At 46.3% G+C, this 17,645-nt stretch overlaps 1 protein-coding gene across 3 annotated transcripts in view; it reads left to right on the plus strand.

Annotated features, from left to right (window-relative positions):
• Window positions 1-17,645, plus strand: part of LARS2 (leucyl-tRNA synthetase 2, mitochondrial) — a 130,563-nt gene that overhangs the window by 94,321 nt on the left and 18,597 nt on the right. For all 3 annotated transcript variants that reach the window (XM_045529805.1, XM_045529806.1, XM_045529808.1), the window contains 4 exons: window positions 10,097-10,197; window positions 12,554-12,736; window positions 14,330-14,499; window positions 16,723-16,800. In XM_045529805.1, coding sequence (XP_045385761.1) covers window positions 10,097-10,197; window positions 12,554-12,736; window positions 14,330-14,499; window positions 16,723-16,800 — 532 coding nt within the window. The remainder of the gene's footprint in view (window positions 1-10,096; window positions 10,198-12,553; window positions 12,737-14,329; window positions 14,500-16,722; window positions 16,801-17,645) is intronic.

A 17,645-nucleotide genomic window follows, 5' to 3' on the forward strand; every position in this document is an offset into this window, starting at 1 on the left:
ACTTTTTAACTTTGATATCTTCCAGAAAAATATTTTGCTTATTTCCACATGTGTATTTTTATTGATTTACTCATTTTACATGTAACTTATATTGTATATATTAATATGTTCTTTGATTTAATCACATAGTCTTTCCATATCAGCACGTATAAATCTCCCATTCTTTTTAATTTATGCATAGAATTCCATCATATGGATATACCATAAATTATTTAAGCAGTCACCTATTTTTCTAATTACTATTACCAAAAAAAAAAAGTCCAGTGACTCTATATTCTTAGCAAGTATTAAGATTTGGGAGCTTATCTGTAGGGTCAAGTCCTAACACTGGGGAGTCCTGGGCTGAAGGATATGTGTTTTTAAAATTTTCATAAATAATATATTACTTTTAAAACCTCTTTAATATAGACTGAGAGCCAGTTTTATTAAAATGAAACACACTGGAAGCTCCCTCCCTTCACCCCACCCTCAAGCCAGCTCACTGACCCTGCACCTGCACATGTAAATTAAAAGAAGTCTACTGTACAGAAAACTAATTTAGGGTATAAATTAAATGCTTAAAATAATTTTCTCCTCATTAGTCCCAGAGGCCTTCATGTGTAAAAATAAACCAGTCTGCATCAGAAGGACACTAACCACATAAACAGCATTATCCTAGTAAAGGATTACCCTTGAGGCTGGGAATTATTTCCTGTTACTGTCCTTCTTAGTGAATATTTGTTTAAAGAAATTGAGTTCAATCCCTTGATATAAACAGAAAAAGTTTGTGTTCTTTAAAGGAAACATCCTCCTTGGGATAGCAAGAATTGGTTAGAGGTTACGTTTAGAGACCAAATACAACTTGAGAAATATCCCTTTCTCACGTAGTTCTAAAAATAGCAACCATATGTAAGTGATTTCTGGCGCCTTAACAGTGAGGCATATTTCTGCCAGTTTCTAAATAATTATTTGTAGAAGTAATCAATCAGCCAGTGTTTCAGTGGCCAGCTATCCTCAGGGATAGCACAGGGGTCTGTCTGGCTATATGACTTCCTTACAATGACTTAAAACTATATTCAAAGAGGAGAAAAAGTTTGCAGCATTCTAATATAATTTTAAAACACTGTTTCAGGTATGTGTTGTTATACTCACATGCACTTCTAATGTACAGAGCTTCCCGGTGACACCCGGGATTTGCTTCACCAGCAACTTTAAGGAACAGTGACATGGTGTAAATTTAAATAGACCTATGCAATTATTGTTTTTTAATCCTTTTCAAGATGATAAGATTCTATTCCATATTCCCCCCCCCCCAAAAAAAAAAAAGATTTGCTTTAAGTACTCAGAAGGCTGACCATGTTGAAGAAGGTACAGAAAGTCACCTGAGCTGTTTCTCGGCGCTGCTGCCAGGGTTGCTGCTGCTCAGTCACTTCAGGGCAGCGGTAGCCTCTGAAAACTGTGCCTGGGCGTTTCCTCTTTATCAGAGGTTTGCTTTGGTAAACTGGTTCACCACAAATGAAATGAAAACCACCTGCTCGTTCAGAATTCTCCAGTTAGAATTTTTGAGAGCCTCCAAACAAGTGCTAGGGTTACCGGCGTGAGCCCCCACGCCCGGCCAGTGCAGTATGTGTTCTGAGCAAGAGAAATGCGCTGAGCCGGTTGATTCCTGGTGTGGGGTGGGCATCTGCGTTTAGCTTCCCTCCTTCCTGGTGGGCAGCAGCAGGATGAAAGCTGCCAAGAGGGGCATGTTGCAGTGGGAGAACATGCTCACGTCCACAGACCTGAGGTCGGGAAGCTTTTTCTCTCCCTTTGCAGGAGATAGCTATAAACATGAAGTCTCATCAGCTTTTTTGTTGTTGTTTTTTTCATGCAACTCAGAGAAACACTAAATTTCCTGAACTGAAATTCTCCCTGCAGTTTGCAATCAACAAAGAGTGGTGGCTGTCAGAAGCGAGCCCACTCTGGTTGCTCCTGCTTGAACGGCCAGGCCAGCCCCCTGCTGACTGCAGAGAGCTCAGCAGGCCCCATCTGCGGAGTTTTCTCCTGTTTCTCTGATCAGCCAGAAACAGAGCTGTTAGGAAAAGGAACAGGAAGGGAAGAGAAGCCGTACTTGGGTCTTGCTGTGTTAGGAGGGCCTCCTTCTGTGCTACTGGCTGGCTGCTGGGAAATGGGAGCAGTGATATTTTAAGAGTGAGCTGTGGCCAATACTTAGAAACTGGGCTAATTGCATGAACATGATGGTCCTAGGCACAGAGCCAGGAAGAAGAGGTCAAGTTAGTCTGATTTAATGAAAAGTCCAAGTTAGAAGCCATTTTCAGAGATCCACAGCCTTCTGTTTTCTTTTCAGGTCTACGTAAGTAGGTAAGTACACCTGAGCAGGCCAGTCGGGGGGCAGCAGGCCATTCAGGGCTTCATACAGGTAAATGTCATCTGCAGCAACTAGTTAGGGCTCTGCTGTGTCCTGAGATTCTTTAGCCACTCGTAATCAGCACATTCCTGGTACACAGTGATTTTTATAAGGGCACTTAAAATAGCCTGTATCAATCTATATTCTCAAGTTCCTTGTTTATCCTAATAATTAGCAACCCTACTCACCCCCTCCGTCCCTCTCAGCTTTTCTCCTTCCCTCCTTTCTTCGTGGGACAAAGGTGGCCTTCAATGCCCAGCAGGTATCAGCTACAATTTCTGAATTAGTGGAATATGAACTAACAAGAAAGTACTGATGATTTCCCCACTCTTCGTCGTTCTGCTTGCATGTAGCTGTGTTTCAGTGCAAGTAAACATGATCTGTCTCTAGGGGTGGCATTGAAGGAGTAAGAAGAAAGCTGACTCAGAAGAATCTTGGCCTTCCTCAAGGCGTAATGACCCCTGAATTTGATCGTCTCTGAGTCAGAAGGGTTTTGTTGGTGGTTTAGAGTTGCAGATTTTTCACTCTCTTATAAAGGCCCCTGCTGTGCACAGTCACTATGATGAATGAATAACTCAGTTGCTTACACAAGTTGGTTCCCAAGTACCATCTGTTGAGTGAATAAATGAACAAATGGGAAATACGTTACCCCAGTTGTGAATCTGAATGAGGAACTTGGCGATGTGGTGTGATGTCTTCTCCAGCAGGCCTGGGTTCCAAGTCCAGCAGGGCCTGTGATGTTCCCTTGTCCTTTATTCCCCGTGCACCTTGTACCCCTGTGTCACACTTACTGCCTCTTTCTTGTAATGTTGATGGTTATTTATGAGCATGTCTTGGGCCGCCTGTTTTACTGGAAGCTCTCCAGTTAATTGCAAAGTGCTCTGTACCCAACTGTCACACATGTATGTATTGAATGAAAAATATTCAGAGTTAAACTACATATAGAGGTAGATGTGGTGGGCTTCAGCCAAGAGAGTGAGAGTTGATTCCCAAAGCCCTGTGGAGCGTTCCCTGGAGCCCTGGAAGAGTCAGGGGAGAGCACCGGGGAATGAGCAGGATTCCAGGAGCTGGGAAGCGCCCCTTCCCCATTGTGAAGTTGCGCATGAACACTGTCAGGGCACGTCCCCACTCTCATTCCCTAGCTACTGCTGACCTTCCTGCCGACTTGTCACTGCACCCCTCCCTGCAGAAAGTGGGTGGCCCCAACTGGGAGCCGTGGCATCCAGTGCCTTCCCCCCCCCCACCTCCCTTCCTTCCTCTCTTGCTTCCTGTGTCCCATCCACATTATCCCCCACCTCTGCTGCTGATAGGTTTATTCATTCATTCACAGAACCAAGCTTGATTTTTGTTCAAAGCAGTTAACATTTATTGAGCATCTGTTAAGAGCGAGGCACTGGGAGGGTCTTGAAGGATTTTCTTCCTCCTCAGAGGAGGAGAAAGCCAGACAGGTAAGCACCTAACCTGAATACATAGTCGCAGATAGCACACTGGATGCATCGAGGAAAGAGCAATTGGTTCAGACCATAAAGTTCTGAGACACCTTCCCAGTGGAGGAGGCATCTGAGTTGAGCCTGGAAGGAGTAGAGTTTTGGTAACAATGTGAGTAAGGACATGCACGTGTGGGCAACACTTGGAAAGATCAGAGTGAGTGAAAAGGGAGAGGGAGGAGTCCTTGGTGGCCATGCTGAGGAATCAGGGCTTGATTTGGAAAGAGGAGCTTGTCATATATGACTAGATTCTTTTTCCTCCCTCCCAGCTCTGGGAGTGGCCAGGCCACAAGCAGGCTGTCTCCCGAGGGAAGGGGTTGCTTTGCCCGCAGTACATCCCAAATGCCTAGCTCAGCGCCAGGCACTCAGCAGACACCCAACAAATACTTGTTGAAGAAATAAATGATGGATTTCACATAATAACTATGTGGGGGGGGTTGTTTTTTGTTTTTTTTTGAGACAGAGTCTCACTCTGTTGCCAGGCTAGAGTGCTGTGGCATCAGCCTAGCTCACAGCAACCTCAAACCCCTGGGCTCAAGGGATCCTCCTGCCTCAGCCTCCCGAGTAGCTGGAACTACAGGCATGCACCACCACACCCAGCCAATTTTTCTATTTTTAGTAGAGATGGGGTCTCACTCTTGCTCAGGCTGGTCTTGAACTCCTGAGCGCAAGTGATCCTCCCACCTCGGCCTCCCAGAGTGCTAGGATTACAGGCGTGAGCCACCGTTCCTGGCCATAACTCTGTGATTTCTGATAATGTAGTACTAAGAATAATTCTGAGGCCCAGTCTGAGTGAACCGGGAGGTGCTGCTACTGATCAGCAATGTCTGGGTGGTTGTGGCAAGGGCACTGGGGCAGACAGGCCAAGTTGTGCCCTCCCTGCTCTAGATGACCCATCTGAGCTGACCCCTGCCATACTGCGCCCCTGGGAGAAGACAGAGTCCAGAGGAGCTTCAGCGATCATGTTGCATTGTTGCCAGCTTTCTGAAACTAAGACATATTCATCTGACTAGCAGGCCTTGGTTTGGGTGCACTGCTGTTTTGGGAGGGCACACCTGCCGGTTCCGGGAAGAACCTCCAGTGTGAGATCCCCTCAGTCACAAATGGTTAGAAACAGTTTGGAAATAGGCGAACTAAACAATGGTGTTAGCAGTGAGGGCAGGGGTGCCTGTGGTGAGGAGACAGTGCCTAGAAGTCACTTTCTGCTAATGGAGCTGGGTGCTGGTTACACAGGTGTGTTTATGTTGTAAAAATTCATCAAGTGTACCCCCAGGACTCAGACACTTCAATATGTGTGCTACACTTCATTTAACAGTTCACCTTAGGCAGGCACGGTGCCTCACGCCTGTAATCCTAGCACCCTGGGAGGCCGAGATGGGTGGATCGTTTGAGCTCAGGAGTTCGAGACTAGCCTGAGCAAGAGCGAGACCCCCGTCTCTACTAAAAATAGAAAGAAATTATCTGGACAACTAAAAATATATAGAGAAAAAATTAGCCAGGCATGGTGGCGCATGCCTGTAGTCCCAGCTACTCAGGAGGCTGAGGCAGGAGGATCGCTTGAGCCCAGGAGTTTGAGGTTGCTGTGAGCTAGGCTGACACCACGGCACTCACTCTAGCCTGGGCAACAGAGTGCGACTCTGTCTCAAAAAAAAAAAAACAAAACAAAAAAAAACAGTTCACCTTAAAAAAAAAAGAAGTTTTAAAAGATAAGGTCTGAGGAGTTGCAGCCTTAGACCAGCTGGTGTTAGGGTTAGATTTTGGCATGTTGTGATTCCATCGGCTCCCAGAAGGTGGCAGTGTTGCACCACTTGATAAAATGCAGAAACCAAACAATTCCTGTTTCTTCCCCAGCCCCTTCTTGAGGCTCATTGCTGCTTATTTTATTCATTCTACCTGTCTTTATCTTTAGTTCTAGATTATTCTCTCCTAACTTCCATCCAAAGATATCTTCTTTAAAATTTAAGAGTGGACCCGTCTGGGCGCGGTGGCTCAAGGAGGATTGCTTGAGGCGAGGAGTTCGAGACCAGCCTGGGCAACATAATGAGACCGCCCCCCCCCCGCCCCCGCCCACCGTCTCTACAAAAAAAAAAAATTTTAATTAGCTGGTCTTGGTGGTGTGCACCTGTAATCTCAGCTACTCGGGAGGCTGAAGCAGGAGGATCACTTGAGCCCAAGAGTTCAAGGCTGCAGTGAGCTGTGATCACACCACTACACTCCATCCTAGGTGACAGAGCAAGATGATGTCTCTAAAAAAAAAAAAAAAAAGAAACAACTTAAGAGTGACCAAAGCCATATACGTACCTGAGAAAGGAAAGGGAAAACCTCAAAACCTGGTACAGGAACACTAGAGCCCAAGGCAGTAGGCAAATTCATCCTACTGGGACCACATCAAAGAAAAGATTACAGTCTGTTTCTTTTGTGTTAGGCCACTTTGTGTAAAATTATTTCAGGAAGATTCTAACCTAAAAGATGAACTCTTGTTCAAAAATATGCACCCTGCATGTGTGCAGATCTGCACCATCGATCCTGCTGGTGCTACAGTGCAGGTACCCTGGGTGTTAGGGGCAGGCGCCCCTTCCCTATAAAACACAAGCTCAATTTGCATTGTACTTTTAAATGTATGTGCATCCAGCCTCTTTCTCCACCTACAATAAAAAGTAGCCATACCATTTTTTTTGTTGGTTTTTAAACTGTTGTGTTATTCATGTAATGAGGTTAAAATCCAGGTGCCACCTCAAATTGGCTGGAAGGTGAAGTTGGCTGCAGGAGCTGAGCAACAGCAAACAGCCAGTCTCCATCCTTCCATCCCACCACCCACCCGCCTGTTCATTTATTCATCCACAACTGAAACGTTTTTAAAGACACCCATCATCGCTTGGGCCCAGTGCTAAGTGTGGGGGATAGAGGAAAGAATGAGATAATAGTCCTTGCCACCAAGGGTGTGGGGCAGGGGATGGGCCAGTTTTTATGTAAGCACAATGGGGGGCCTGGGGCTGTGTGAAGGGGGCCGTGCAGACAGGGACAGCCACCTAGACAGGGACGGCCACCTAGAGGAGGGAAGGCCTGAGCTCTGCGGTGAAGGATGAGTCCTGGTTGCCCCAGGGAGATGGCATGTTCCGCCAGGTGTGTGTGTGGCCTCTGTGAGGAGCAAGTACCTGTAAGTGGCAGAGAAGAAGCCAGGAAGGCAGACGGGGGCTGGATGTGAGAGAACCACACGTTCGGTCTGTGGGATACAGTTCTCTGAGCTGCTTGAGGCAGTTTCATTAACTGACGGACATGCTTCCCAAAAGGGGCCTGGGAAATGCAGACTTGGGCCCTTGGCCATCAAAGCCCTACCAGGTCCCATGAGGCCTGAGGACACAGGTTCCTCATGGTGTCTGTGCCAGCATTCCTGGAAAACAGGGAACCATAGACAGCCTTGCTTTTCCTTCCTTGTGCTTGTGTTTTGAATGCAGTATAAGATCTTAGTGCATTTGATCTTTAAATCATTTTTCAGGCCAGGCGCAGTGTCTCTCACCTATAATCCTAGCACTCTGAGAGGCTGAGGTGGGAGGATTGCTTGAGCTCAGGCATTCAAGACTACCCTGAGCAAGAGTGAGACCCCATCTCTACTAAAAATAGAAAAAGTTAGCTGGGCGTGGTGGCATGCACCTGTAGTCTTAGCTACTCAGGAGGCTGAGGCAGGAGGATCGCTTGGGCCCAGGAGTTTGAGGTTGCTGTGAGCTAGGCTGATGCCATAGCACTCCAGCCCGGGCAGCAGAGCAAGACTCTGTCTCAAAAAAAAAAAAAAAAAAACAGAGAGAGATGTAAATCTCTTAAGAAAAAAAAAAATAAGTAAAGCATTTTTCACATCCTTCTGGGTAAGGGGTCACATTTTCAGAGAATCTTGCTGAGACATGAACTGTAGCACAAAAGCACATTAATCTCTTGCCGATTGACCTTGCTGAAAGGATGTCTTGGAGGAGGTGGGAGGCGTGGCAGTTTTATGACTCTAAAGAGTTTATTAGGATAGATTTTAGAGCCTGAACAATGGTGTGATTACTTTTGTGCTCATGTGGAATTTCTAACACATTAACACAGTAGCATGCTCAGTGGGCCTCGTGACATCGAATAAAGCAACCATATACTGAAGAAGTCTCAAAAATACGTGTTACTTTTCCATTTGAATGTTAAACATATTGGATCTTTTCCACCTTGGAAAATAAGCCCCCTCTCCCACCACCACCACTACTACCACACGCATGCACACACATACTCACGCTCGTAACAAGATTTTAAAACATGAAGGCTGGGAATCCTTTTCTTTTAGCTGACCCTCAGTCTCCCTCCCATTCTCTCGGTTTCACTGCCTCCTCCTGAATCCACTGGAGAATGTCCTTTCAGTCGCCTCTGTCCTCACAGCTGTGATGGCAGTGGCTACACAGGGTACAATCAGGAGCCTTTGTAGAAGCCTCACTCAGCGCCAGGGTCCATTGAAATTAGATGACCTCGTGTGTGAAATGAGAATCCTATCAAACTAACAGAGCCGGCTCCTTTCACCTACCTCACTAGAGTTGGGTTTGCAGCCTGTTGGGCCTCTTGGAGCATACTGGGTTTTAGAAACTCTAAGTAAAAACCACCACCCTATGTAAGTGAACTTGAAGCACCCCTGGGTTTGCACATTGGAAGGTGCAGTGTGTCTCCAGTATGTGAATGCTCCTGCCCGCGGCCTTGAACAATATGAAATTCTTACCTGTGGTATCAGCAGTTGCCACCACGAGTCATGCTTTGAGTTTGGAATAGGTCTTGCTGAAATTCTTAGAAACTGAATCAGGCAGGTTCTTAAGAATAAAAAATTTCAGCTTTGAAGTAAAGTAATTCCAGTATGAAAGTCAACCTCTTCTTGTCCTCTTAAGAGAAAAAATTTATATTTCACTGTTTAACCAGTAAGGATGTGATTAAAACTGCTTTTTTTAAACAGGCACTATGAATAAATTAAAATCCATCCATACCATAGAATGCCAGGTACTTGTTTAAAAAACAAGATACATCTATATGAACTACTATGGAGAAATCCATTTATATCATTAAGTTGAATACTACAAAGTAATACACAAGATGTAATCCAATTTATTTAAATCCAAAAAAAAATCTATAAAACGGTATATGGATATACACATGTTTATATATATAAAGGCATTGGAAAAAGTCTCTAGACTTTTCCAGGGGTTCACACCAAACTATTAATAACAACTGCCTCCTCGGAGGCAAGTAGGCCTGAAAAGGAAGGGTAGTGTTTGGATTTGAACAGAAAGGATATATTCATGTATAACTTGTATGGTTTAAAAATATTTTGAAGAATGCAAACAGGTACTACATGTAAGGTTAAGGAAAAAGGAACCTCCTTGAACGGAACCCTAACCAAACCTCCGGGTCCTTATGATCCCTGCTTGTGCTAAGCTCTGCATATAGCTGACATTTGTGTGAGTTTTTTAAACATTTACAAGTATTTTTATGCAATGCTTTGATTTAGTCTACCCAACAGCCCTTTGAGGCAGGGAATTTTTTTATCCACCTTTTACAGGTAAGCAAACTGACACTCAGAGCAAGTGATTTGCCTTGGCTCGTAGAACTCATTGAGGAGCAGAACTGAAAATCTAACCCATGCCTTCCAAATCTGAGACCTGGGCTCTCTCCACTTTGCCATGGTGGAAGTTAGACCTGTGGCTAATACCTGCTGAGTTGACTCAGTTTTCTTACTTATTTATAGGTAGCCATTTGTTTAAGCTGAGTTTTTTGTTTGTTTGTTTCTTAAGAGATAGGGTCTCGCTCTGTCACCCAGGCTGGAGTGCAGTGGCATCATCGTAGCTCGCTGTAGCCTCAAACTCCTTGGCTTAAGTGATCCTCCTGCTTCAGCCTCCTGAGTAGCCGGGACTACAGGCGCATGCCACCACGCCTGGCTAATTTTTCTATTTGTAGAGATGGGGTCTCGCTGTGTTGCCCAGGCTGGTCTTGAACTACTGGGTTCAAACAATCCTCCCCCCTTGGCCTCCCACAGTGCTGGGATTATAGGCATGAGCCACTGTGCCTGGCCTAAGCTGGGTTTACAAGTAGCCTTGGTCAGCCAGCCTCTTTTCTGAAGGGCAGTTACTTCTCCCCATCAGCAGGTGAGGTCTGAGCTGCTGTCGTCATGATGCGTTGTGTCCCCACTCCTCCAGCTTCCTCTCCTCTCATCTTTCCTCAGAGAGCCTTTTCATAAGCTGCTGGCCCAAGGCCTTATCAAGGGGCAGACATTCCGCCTACCATCTGGACAGTATCTACGGAGGGAGGAGGTCGATCTCACGGGTAAGAATGGCCCATCCAGCCCCATCCAGGTACTCACAGAGGACCCGGGCCAGGCCTGAGAGCTATCGAGCAAGCAGGCATCTGCCACTGGGCCGTGGCTGGGTGGAGAATCTGGGGGAGGGACCTGTTGGCCTCGGGATACAGGCCTCAGCGTGCTCTGGGCTCCCTGAAGACTGGTCCTGGGGCTGCTGTCTGCTCCTCCGGTCTAGTGGCACATTTCAGAACCTCGGGGCCACCACTCTGCTTAATCCTGCACACCCCAGAGCTGCCCCCCAGCGCTGCCCAGCAGAATACCTCTCCCCGACTCCCCAGACTTCCCTCTTCTCCCAGCTCTCCCAGGCCTCTTCCCTCCACTCTGCGTTTTGACCCTACCTCAAAGATGTTTCCTCCTGCCAAAGCTTTAGGTGGCATGATGAGGGTGTGTCTGTCACATGCGCCCAGCACACAACGAAATAGATGACATGCTAGAAAATTGGGGGAGTGGGGTATGCATACATAGAGGCAGCTGTGAGAAATCCCCTGCACTCTGGCCTACATTGGGAAAAACCAGTGCACGATGGATAAGCTTGGGTACACACAACCTCTTAAATAGCAGGCAGCCTCCCAAGCCAAACACTAGAGACAGGTTTGGGTGGAAGCAGTCAGCAGAATTACCTAATTAGAGCAATACTATATCAGGGTTTGGAATGGCCCATGGGAGAAAAGAGCTGGAGAAGCAGAACTGGCAGTGTCTCTCCAGCACAAGCCAGACAGGTATGACACTAAATTCAGGGGCACATGAATTTCAGCAGTTAGCGAAGTATTCTCTGTGTTACGGGCAAGGCTGCCCATGTATAGCTGTTCAGTTTGTGCACTGCACAAAGGCACCGTGCCAGCCAAGGGAAAGAGCTGGCCTGAAACCCAGCCACTTGTCAAACCATATGTTTCAAGGCCACATCTGCCAAAAGGGAGCACCTTTTTGTAACCTCTCAACTTCCCTGCCCAGAAAGATAAATTTTTTCATAATTTGCAGAACAGTGCTGTTAAGGCTAGACAGAGCCCAAGGCAGGGTAGAGGCGGCAAGAGTTCCCTGAGCCTCTCCACAGCCTGGCTAGAACATCATCCAGGGCTTCAGTCTCCATTTGCTCTGATGACCTGGGGCCAGGCTGTCCTGTGAACATCTTTTCCCTTCCCACGCAGACTTGCCTGCTGCGTGAGAAGCTTTGACCAGCAGGGGCACGCTTCTGTCTACCTAACAGGTGTACCTCTCATGATGCGTACAGCCTTTAGGTATATAACTTGGTCCCTTGGGAGCTTGGTTGCTGTTAGAGCCAGGGCTTATTTGACTGGAAGGAAGAAAATTCCACCCAAAGGTGGGTATGACACACGGATTGTAGGGGCGTCACCCTAACGTGGTTGCGGGACACACAGCCACTCCTTTTTCCCTCTCTCTTTCTCAAGCCTCTACTTCCTCCTTCTGCTTCTCTCTGTTCTCCTGCTCTGTTCTTCCTCTGCCAGACTGGGATGCTGCGTTCCCCCGGTTTCAGTTTACAGATTGACCTTGGGTAGCCACAGTGGCGAGTCTTGCCCCGTCTCCTTAGGACCTGATGGTTCTAGTGCCCAACAGTGTTGAGACGGAGTCTCTGTGTCCCTCACTTCCAAATCCTGAGAAAGAGGCTTAGCTTTGTCAGGTGTCCTTACTGGTCCTATCCACTAGGGCTTGGCAACAAGGTCACCTTGTCCAAACATGGCCGTTTAAGGCCTCTTCTGTCAGCATCATTTAGACCATGGCGTGTGGGTAGAAGAGGAGACACTTCCAAAGAACAGGATGTGCATGGCTGGCACCACAAACGGACCGCCACACTTAGCATGAGCCCGAGAGTTAGCTCCGCGTCCCCTGATAGACCATGTCTTGGTGACTGCAGCATGGTGGGGGACCAAGCCTCAAAGTGAGGTGACCTCTCAATGTGCCCTGCTGCTCTGAGACCCTGACAGGTCAGCTGCCACCTTGTGTAAGAGATCCTGAATCCATAAAGAAAACAGCAGTATGTGCAGGTTTGCTTATTCTTTCTTACCTCCCTTTTTTGTACATAAATAATTTACTTATAAAGGGGGAAATTGTTTTGTAGAAAAAGCTGCTGCTGGACATTATAACTATACTATTTATTCATGAAAGGAAGGTCTGTGGTGGGAGGTGGGCCTTCTTTATTTAAAAATAAAAACATTCTTATAATATAGAGGGAGAGACAGCGCATCAAGTGATTTAGTGCCGTTCTTCAAATGGACATTTCATTGCTCACCCAGTATTTATTTTCTTGTTGACGATATGGGACCAATTGAGAATCACACACCATACCTATGTATCCTTGGCATCTAGGTGCTGTTCCCGTGCATGCAAAAACGAAAGAGAAGTTAGAGGTGACGTGGGAGAAGATGAGTAAGTCCAAACACAATGGGGTGGACCCCGAGGAAGTTGTAGAGCAGTATGGGATCGACACAATTCGCCTCTACATCCTTTTTGCCGCCCCTCCGGAGAAGGATATCTTGTGGGATGTGAAGAGTAAGTCTCCTTCCTCTTCCTGGCCTGCTTCCTTTGTGATCTGCCCTGGACTCCAAAGGAGTCTGGGGAAGGAAATGTGTTTGCTGAAGACGGTGGTGGAGAACTCTAGGAATCAGTTCCGCAAAGCAAGGAGCAGTGTGTCCAACAGCCTGTACCGTTCTTAGACCAGCGTAAGTGCTACTCGAATGGAAGCGAGCCTCAGAATCAGCTGGGGAACTCGTTACAGAGGCAGATTCCCAGTCCTCATCCCAGACCTGCTGACACAGCCTCCAGGACGGGGCCCAGGAGTCTGCCTTCGAACAAGCTCTGTGGAGATTCTGGCACATTCTACGGGGACCACACCTTGAGGACTGTTTCCTTAGAGACAGACTGGCTTCTGTGCTACCCCTATGCCTGTCATGGTCCAAGAAGCCAGTGCTCTCCTGATCTACCTTGACAGGTTTTTTCTAGAGCAGTGTCGTTCTCCCTCACCAGTCCAGAAAACCCTGGTGGGCCCTGAGCCTGGAGTTACCTGCGACCCTTCAGTCACTGCACGGCAACCTCCATCTCCCCCCACAGGGCAGATTTGTGTCTCCAGAGCTGCTTGTAGCTAAGATGACATGAAGTAAAAATCTTGAGTATCTGGCTCTCCTACGGTAAACTGCCCAACAGTCACTGATTTTTCCTTCTTATAGTCTGCCCCGGGCGTCATTATGGAAGAGAAAAATCAGATGTCTGGGATCTGGAGACTTGTGTGAAGTATGCATACCGTTTGAGGAACTGCCATTTATTTTGACGTACCATGGCTAGTGGGAATGGTGGTCGCAGATGCCAGTTTTGGGAGGGCTTGGAAAGCACAGGTATACAGGCACAGCTTCTGGCTCCCACCCTAACCCCGGGGACAGGCTCCAGGAATCTTTTTCTAACAAGCCTCCCAGAAGGTTCTGCTGTGTGTCCAGGCTTGAGATCACCTAGCCCAGTGTCCAGAGTACAGGGACCTGGGCTGGCCCTAGTATGGCTGGCCATTCTGCTTCACCAAAGACCAGGTTAACAGCTAGATTTGAGGAATGTGTTTGAAACACGTCATACACACATACCTGGCAAGGACGGGACTGGGTTAAAGTACCTCCCACCGTACAGCAGTGCAGCTGCAAGCGTGGTCCATGCACCACCACCACTGGCTGCTACCCGTCCACGTGAGATCTCACTTTAACCAGCGTAAGTGGACTGTGTCTCCCAGATACACTGGCAGCTCCATGGCATTTTCGTCACAGCAAGCTTGCTTAATCAAGGGGGCAGTGTGCTGATGCACGTCCTGACCAAGCTTCTAATCTTGTCATGAGCTCGTGATGGTTGGTGAGCAGCACTTTGAGTGGCCCTGCCACCCAGTGCTCTGAACATCTGGGGCACTAAGATACGATGAGCTCCGTCCTGGTCTGACCTCCCAGGCACTGGAAGCCAGGGAGGACCCTCCAGCCTCCGCTCGGAGAAATCCGTCAGGGCACGGTGAAGCGTCCCATCAATTCACAGATGTTTTTCTCAGCCTCAGTATAACCAAACCGATCATTCTCATGTTGTGGTCTTTCTCTTTTCATGTACTGATGCTAAATTCAGCTGATGCTCTCCCGGGAGTGCTGAGATGGCAGCAACGTCTGTGGTCCTTGGTAACTCGATTTATTGAGGCCAGGGCTTCGGGGAAGATTCCCCAGCCTGAGCTGCTGAGTAACAAGGAGAAAGCCGAGGCCAGGAAGCTCTGGGAGTACAAGAACTCGGTCATCTCTCAGGTCAGAAACCCTCTAGGGGACACCAGTTGATTCCGTAACTGAGCACTGTTTGGGAGCCTTTGCCTCGTGCTCCATGTAGCCCACCCTGCTTTGGGCTGGGCCACTGTGGGTCTTCTTCCTTCCTTGTTATGGTGGCCCTACTTACTTTGATTAATTGATCCCACTGCTTTGGATGTGTTACCAAGGTGGAGCAACAGCACAAACGTTGTAAAGGAAAGAGATACCCTCAGGAAATGCCTCTCTAATGTCTCACATTTGTCCATCCTGGGTGGATGGACGCTGCCCACGACCCATGTTTCCATACTTAACACATCCAGGCAGAGAACCAAATTCAAGATCAGCCTGACCCCACAGTGTATATGTTATCTTAACAGAAACACAATTTTTTTTTTTTCTTTTTGAGACAGAGTCTCACTCTGTTGCCCAGGCTAGAGTGAGTGCCGTGGTGTCAGCCTAGCTCACAGCAACCTCAAACTCCTGGGCTCAAGCAATCCTCCTGCCTCAGCCTCCTGAGTAGCTGGGACTACAGGCGTGTGCCACCATACCCGACTAATTTTTTCTATATATATTTTTAGTTGTCCATATAATTTTTTTATATTTTTAGTAGAGACGGGGGTCTTACTCTTGCTCAGGCTGATCTCGAACTCCTAACCTCGAGGGATCTTCCCGCCTCAGCCTCCTGGAATGCTAGGATTACAGGCGTGAGCCACCACACCCGGCCGAAACACAATTTTAGAACTGAAAGGAGCACTAAGAGACTCTTCTTTAGCATCCTCGTTTTACAGATGGGGACAGAGATGAGGCCCAGAGAGGTTAAATGTCTTCCCTAAAGTCACACAGCTAGTGAGGAACTGAGCAGAGATTGGAATCCAAGTTCCCTGATGCTCATACTTTCCCACTCAGTTACTTTGTTACACAATATCCATGTGAGTTATTATGCATTAGTTTTTGCAAATCTGAAGTGTCTTTTTGGTTTTATGTTTTGTTTTTTGGGACAGAGTCTCATTCTGTCACCCAGACGAGAGTGCAGTGGTATGATCATATCTGACTATAACCTTGAATTCCTGGGCTCAGGCATTCCTTCTGCCTCAGCCTTCCAAGGAGATAGGACTACAGGTATGCACCACCATACCCAGCTAATTTTTTAAATTTTGGTAGGAACAGGGTCTCACTATGCTTCCCGGGCTGGTCTTGAACTCCTGGTCTCAAGCAATCCTCCTGCCTCAGCCTCCCAAAGTTCTGGGTTTACAATTGTGAGCCACAGCGCCCAGCCTGAAGTCATTCTGTAATGGATGTCTGATACCCCAAATTCTTCTTAGGCTGATTTTCTTTTTAAGCCATGCTGATTCAATCTTATAAAATCAGCCAAGGTCACTTATCTAATAACTGGTGGCATTGATGACTTGGCAAGTTTTTTCCTCGCCGGTGGAGAGGCCTGAAGTGGCCCTGAATCCAGCTAGTCTCATTTAGTGACACTTCTTCAGCTTTATTTCTGTCCTCTGTACCCTCTCTGTGTGGAGGAACAGAGCTCACTCGATTGAATTCAGGGATCTGAGTGGTGCCTGAGCGATTGTTTTCATACCGCATATTTCCTCTCTGGATTTGGCATATTCTTCTATTCTGTCAGATAATAGAATTGGGTTATTTCAACAAGTTGGAAATTCTTGACATCTTGAAGATGTGTTATTTTTCTGTATTCCTACCCATAGTCAAAATTGAAAAGCATATGGACATAAAAAAAGTAATAAGTTGTATTAATGTTCTTATGTTGACTCTACATTTCAAAATGTAAAACTAACTTTATTCCGTATACTAATAACCATCATTGTGAATTAAAGTCACATGACCAGGGAGAAGTGACATCCTTTCCCTGTCTCCTGTTTACTATTATTCTGATGTTTATTCATCAGTGGGTCCTGCCTCCTGTTCAGGTAACCAGTGGTGCTTCTTGAAGCACCTGCTGTGGGAACCCGCACTGTCCTGGACAGGGTGGGAGAGGAGCAGTCTTGAATAGTGGAAACAGCATTGACTTTGAATTTAAAAGTGTTTGTGTTGATGCAACATAGAGATTATTTGAGACAGTGAATATATGGATAAATATCTTTGATTGCATTCATTTAATTTTACTTTTTGTTTTGGTAATTCAGTTTTGGGTTTTTGTTGTTTTTGTGAAAAGCTTAAAACGATTTTGAAGAAAGTGAATGATTCAACTTTTACCAACAGGTGACTGCCTGCTTCACAGAGGACTTCTCACTGAATTCCGCAATTTCTCAACTGATGGGACTCAGCAGTGCCCTCTTGGTAAGTGGCCTGTCCGTCCTCACTTGCCGGTGGCAGAGGAGGGAGGGAGAGGTGTGGTGACGGCCCTGCATTGCCCCAGGTTAGGGACAGAGAGTACCACAGTGTCACCTCGCTGTGCTTAAGGAAGCATTTTCTCCCTAGTTACAACCTAATTTTATTGCTGGAAAGTTCTTAGAGATTCTCTGGCCCAACCTCTTTCTCTACCAGTATTTTGCATATGAGAACATTAAGGCCCAGGGGAGTTAAATGACATATCTGGTTGATTAGTGACAAATCCAGGACCAGACTCAGGCTTCCGTCTCTTCTGGCACCTCACACCCCCACTGCCTGATTTCCTGAACAAATTTGTGATACCTTATTTAACCTGGATGGATCCGAATTGTTCTCATTGAAAACAGAAATCAGCCTTTTCAACAGGGACTCATCTTCTTGCTACATGTGACTGTGACTTTTCTTGCCTGGGGAATTTGTCAACAAATGTTATTAGCTGTTGGACAACAAAAGAATTCATTGAAACTATTAACAAATGCTTTTTAAAACAAAGTCCTCTCCAAGCTTTTAAAATAGTAGAAGAAATTTACAGATTTAATTACATAAAACTTGACATTTCCAATATACTAAAATATGCCATACTAAAAGATTAAAAACTAGGAAAAACATTTGTAACAAATATATCAGACAGAAGGTTAATATCCTTAATGTATAAAATACTTCTATATATTATTATAATATGAAAATACATAACCAAAAAATGGTCAAAGGATATGTAAAGATAACAATTCACAGAAGATGATATAGAAATAGGCAATAAACTTGTGGCAAAAGAAAGTCTGCCTCACTAATTA

This window comes from Lemur catta, chromosome 18 (assembly GCF_020740605.2).
Source record: "Lemur catta isolate mLemCat1 chromosome 18, mLemCat1.pri, whole genome shotgun sequence".
Classification (NCBI taxonomy): Eukaryota; Metazoa; Chordata; class Mammalia; order Primates; family Lemuridae; genus Lemur; species Lemur catta.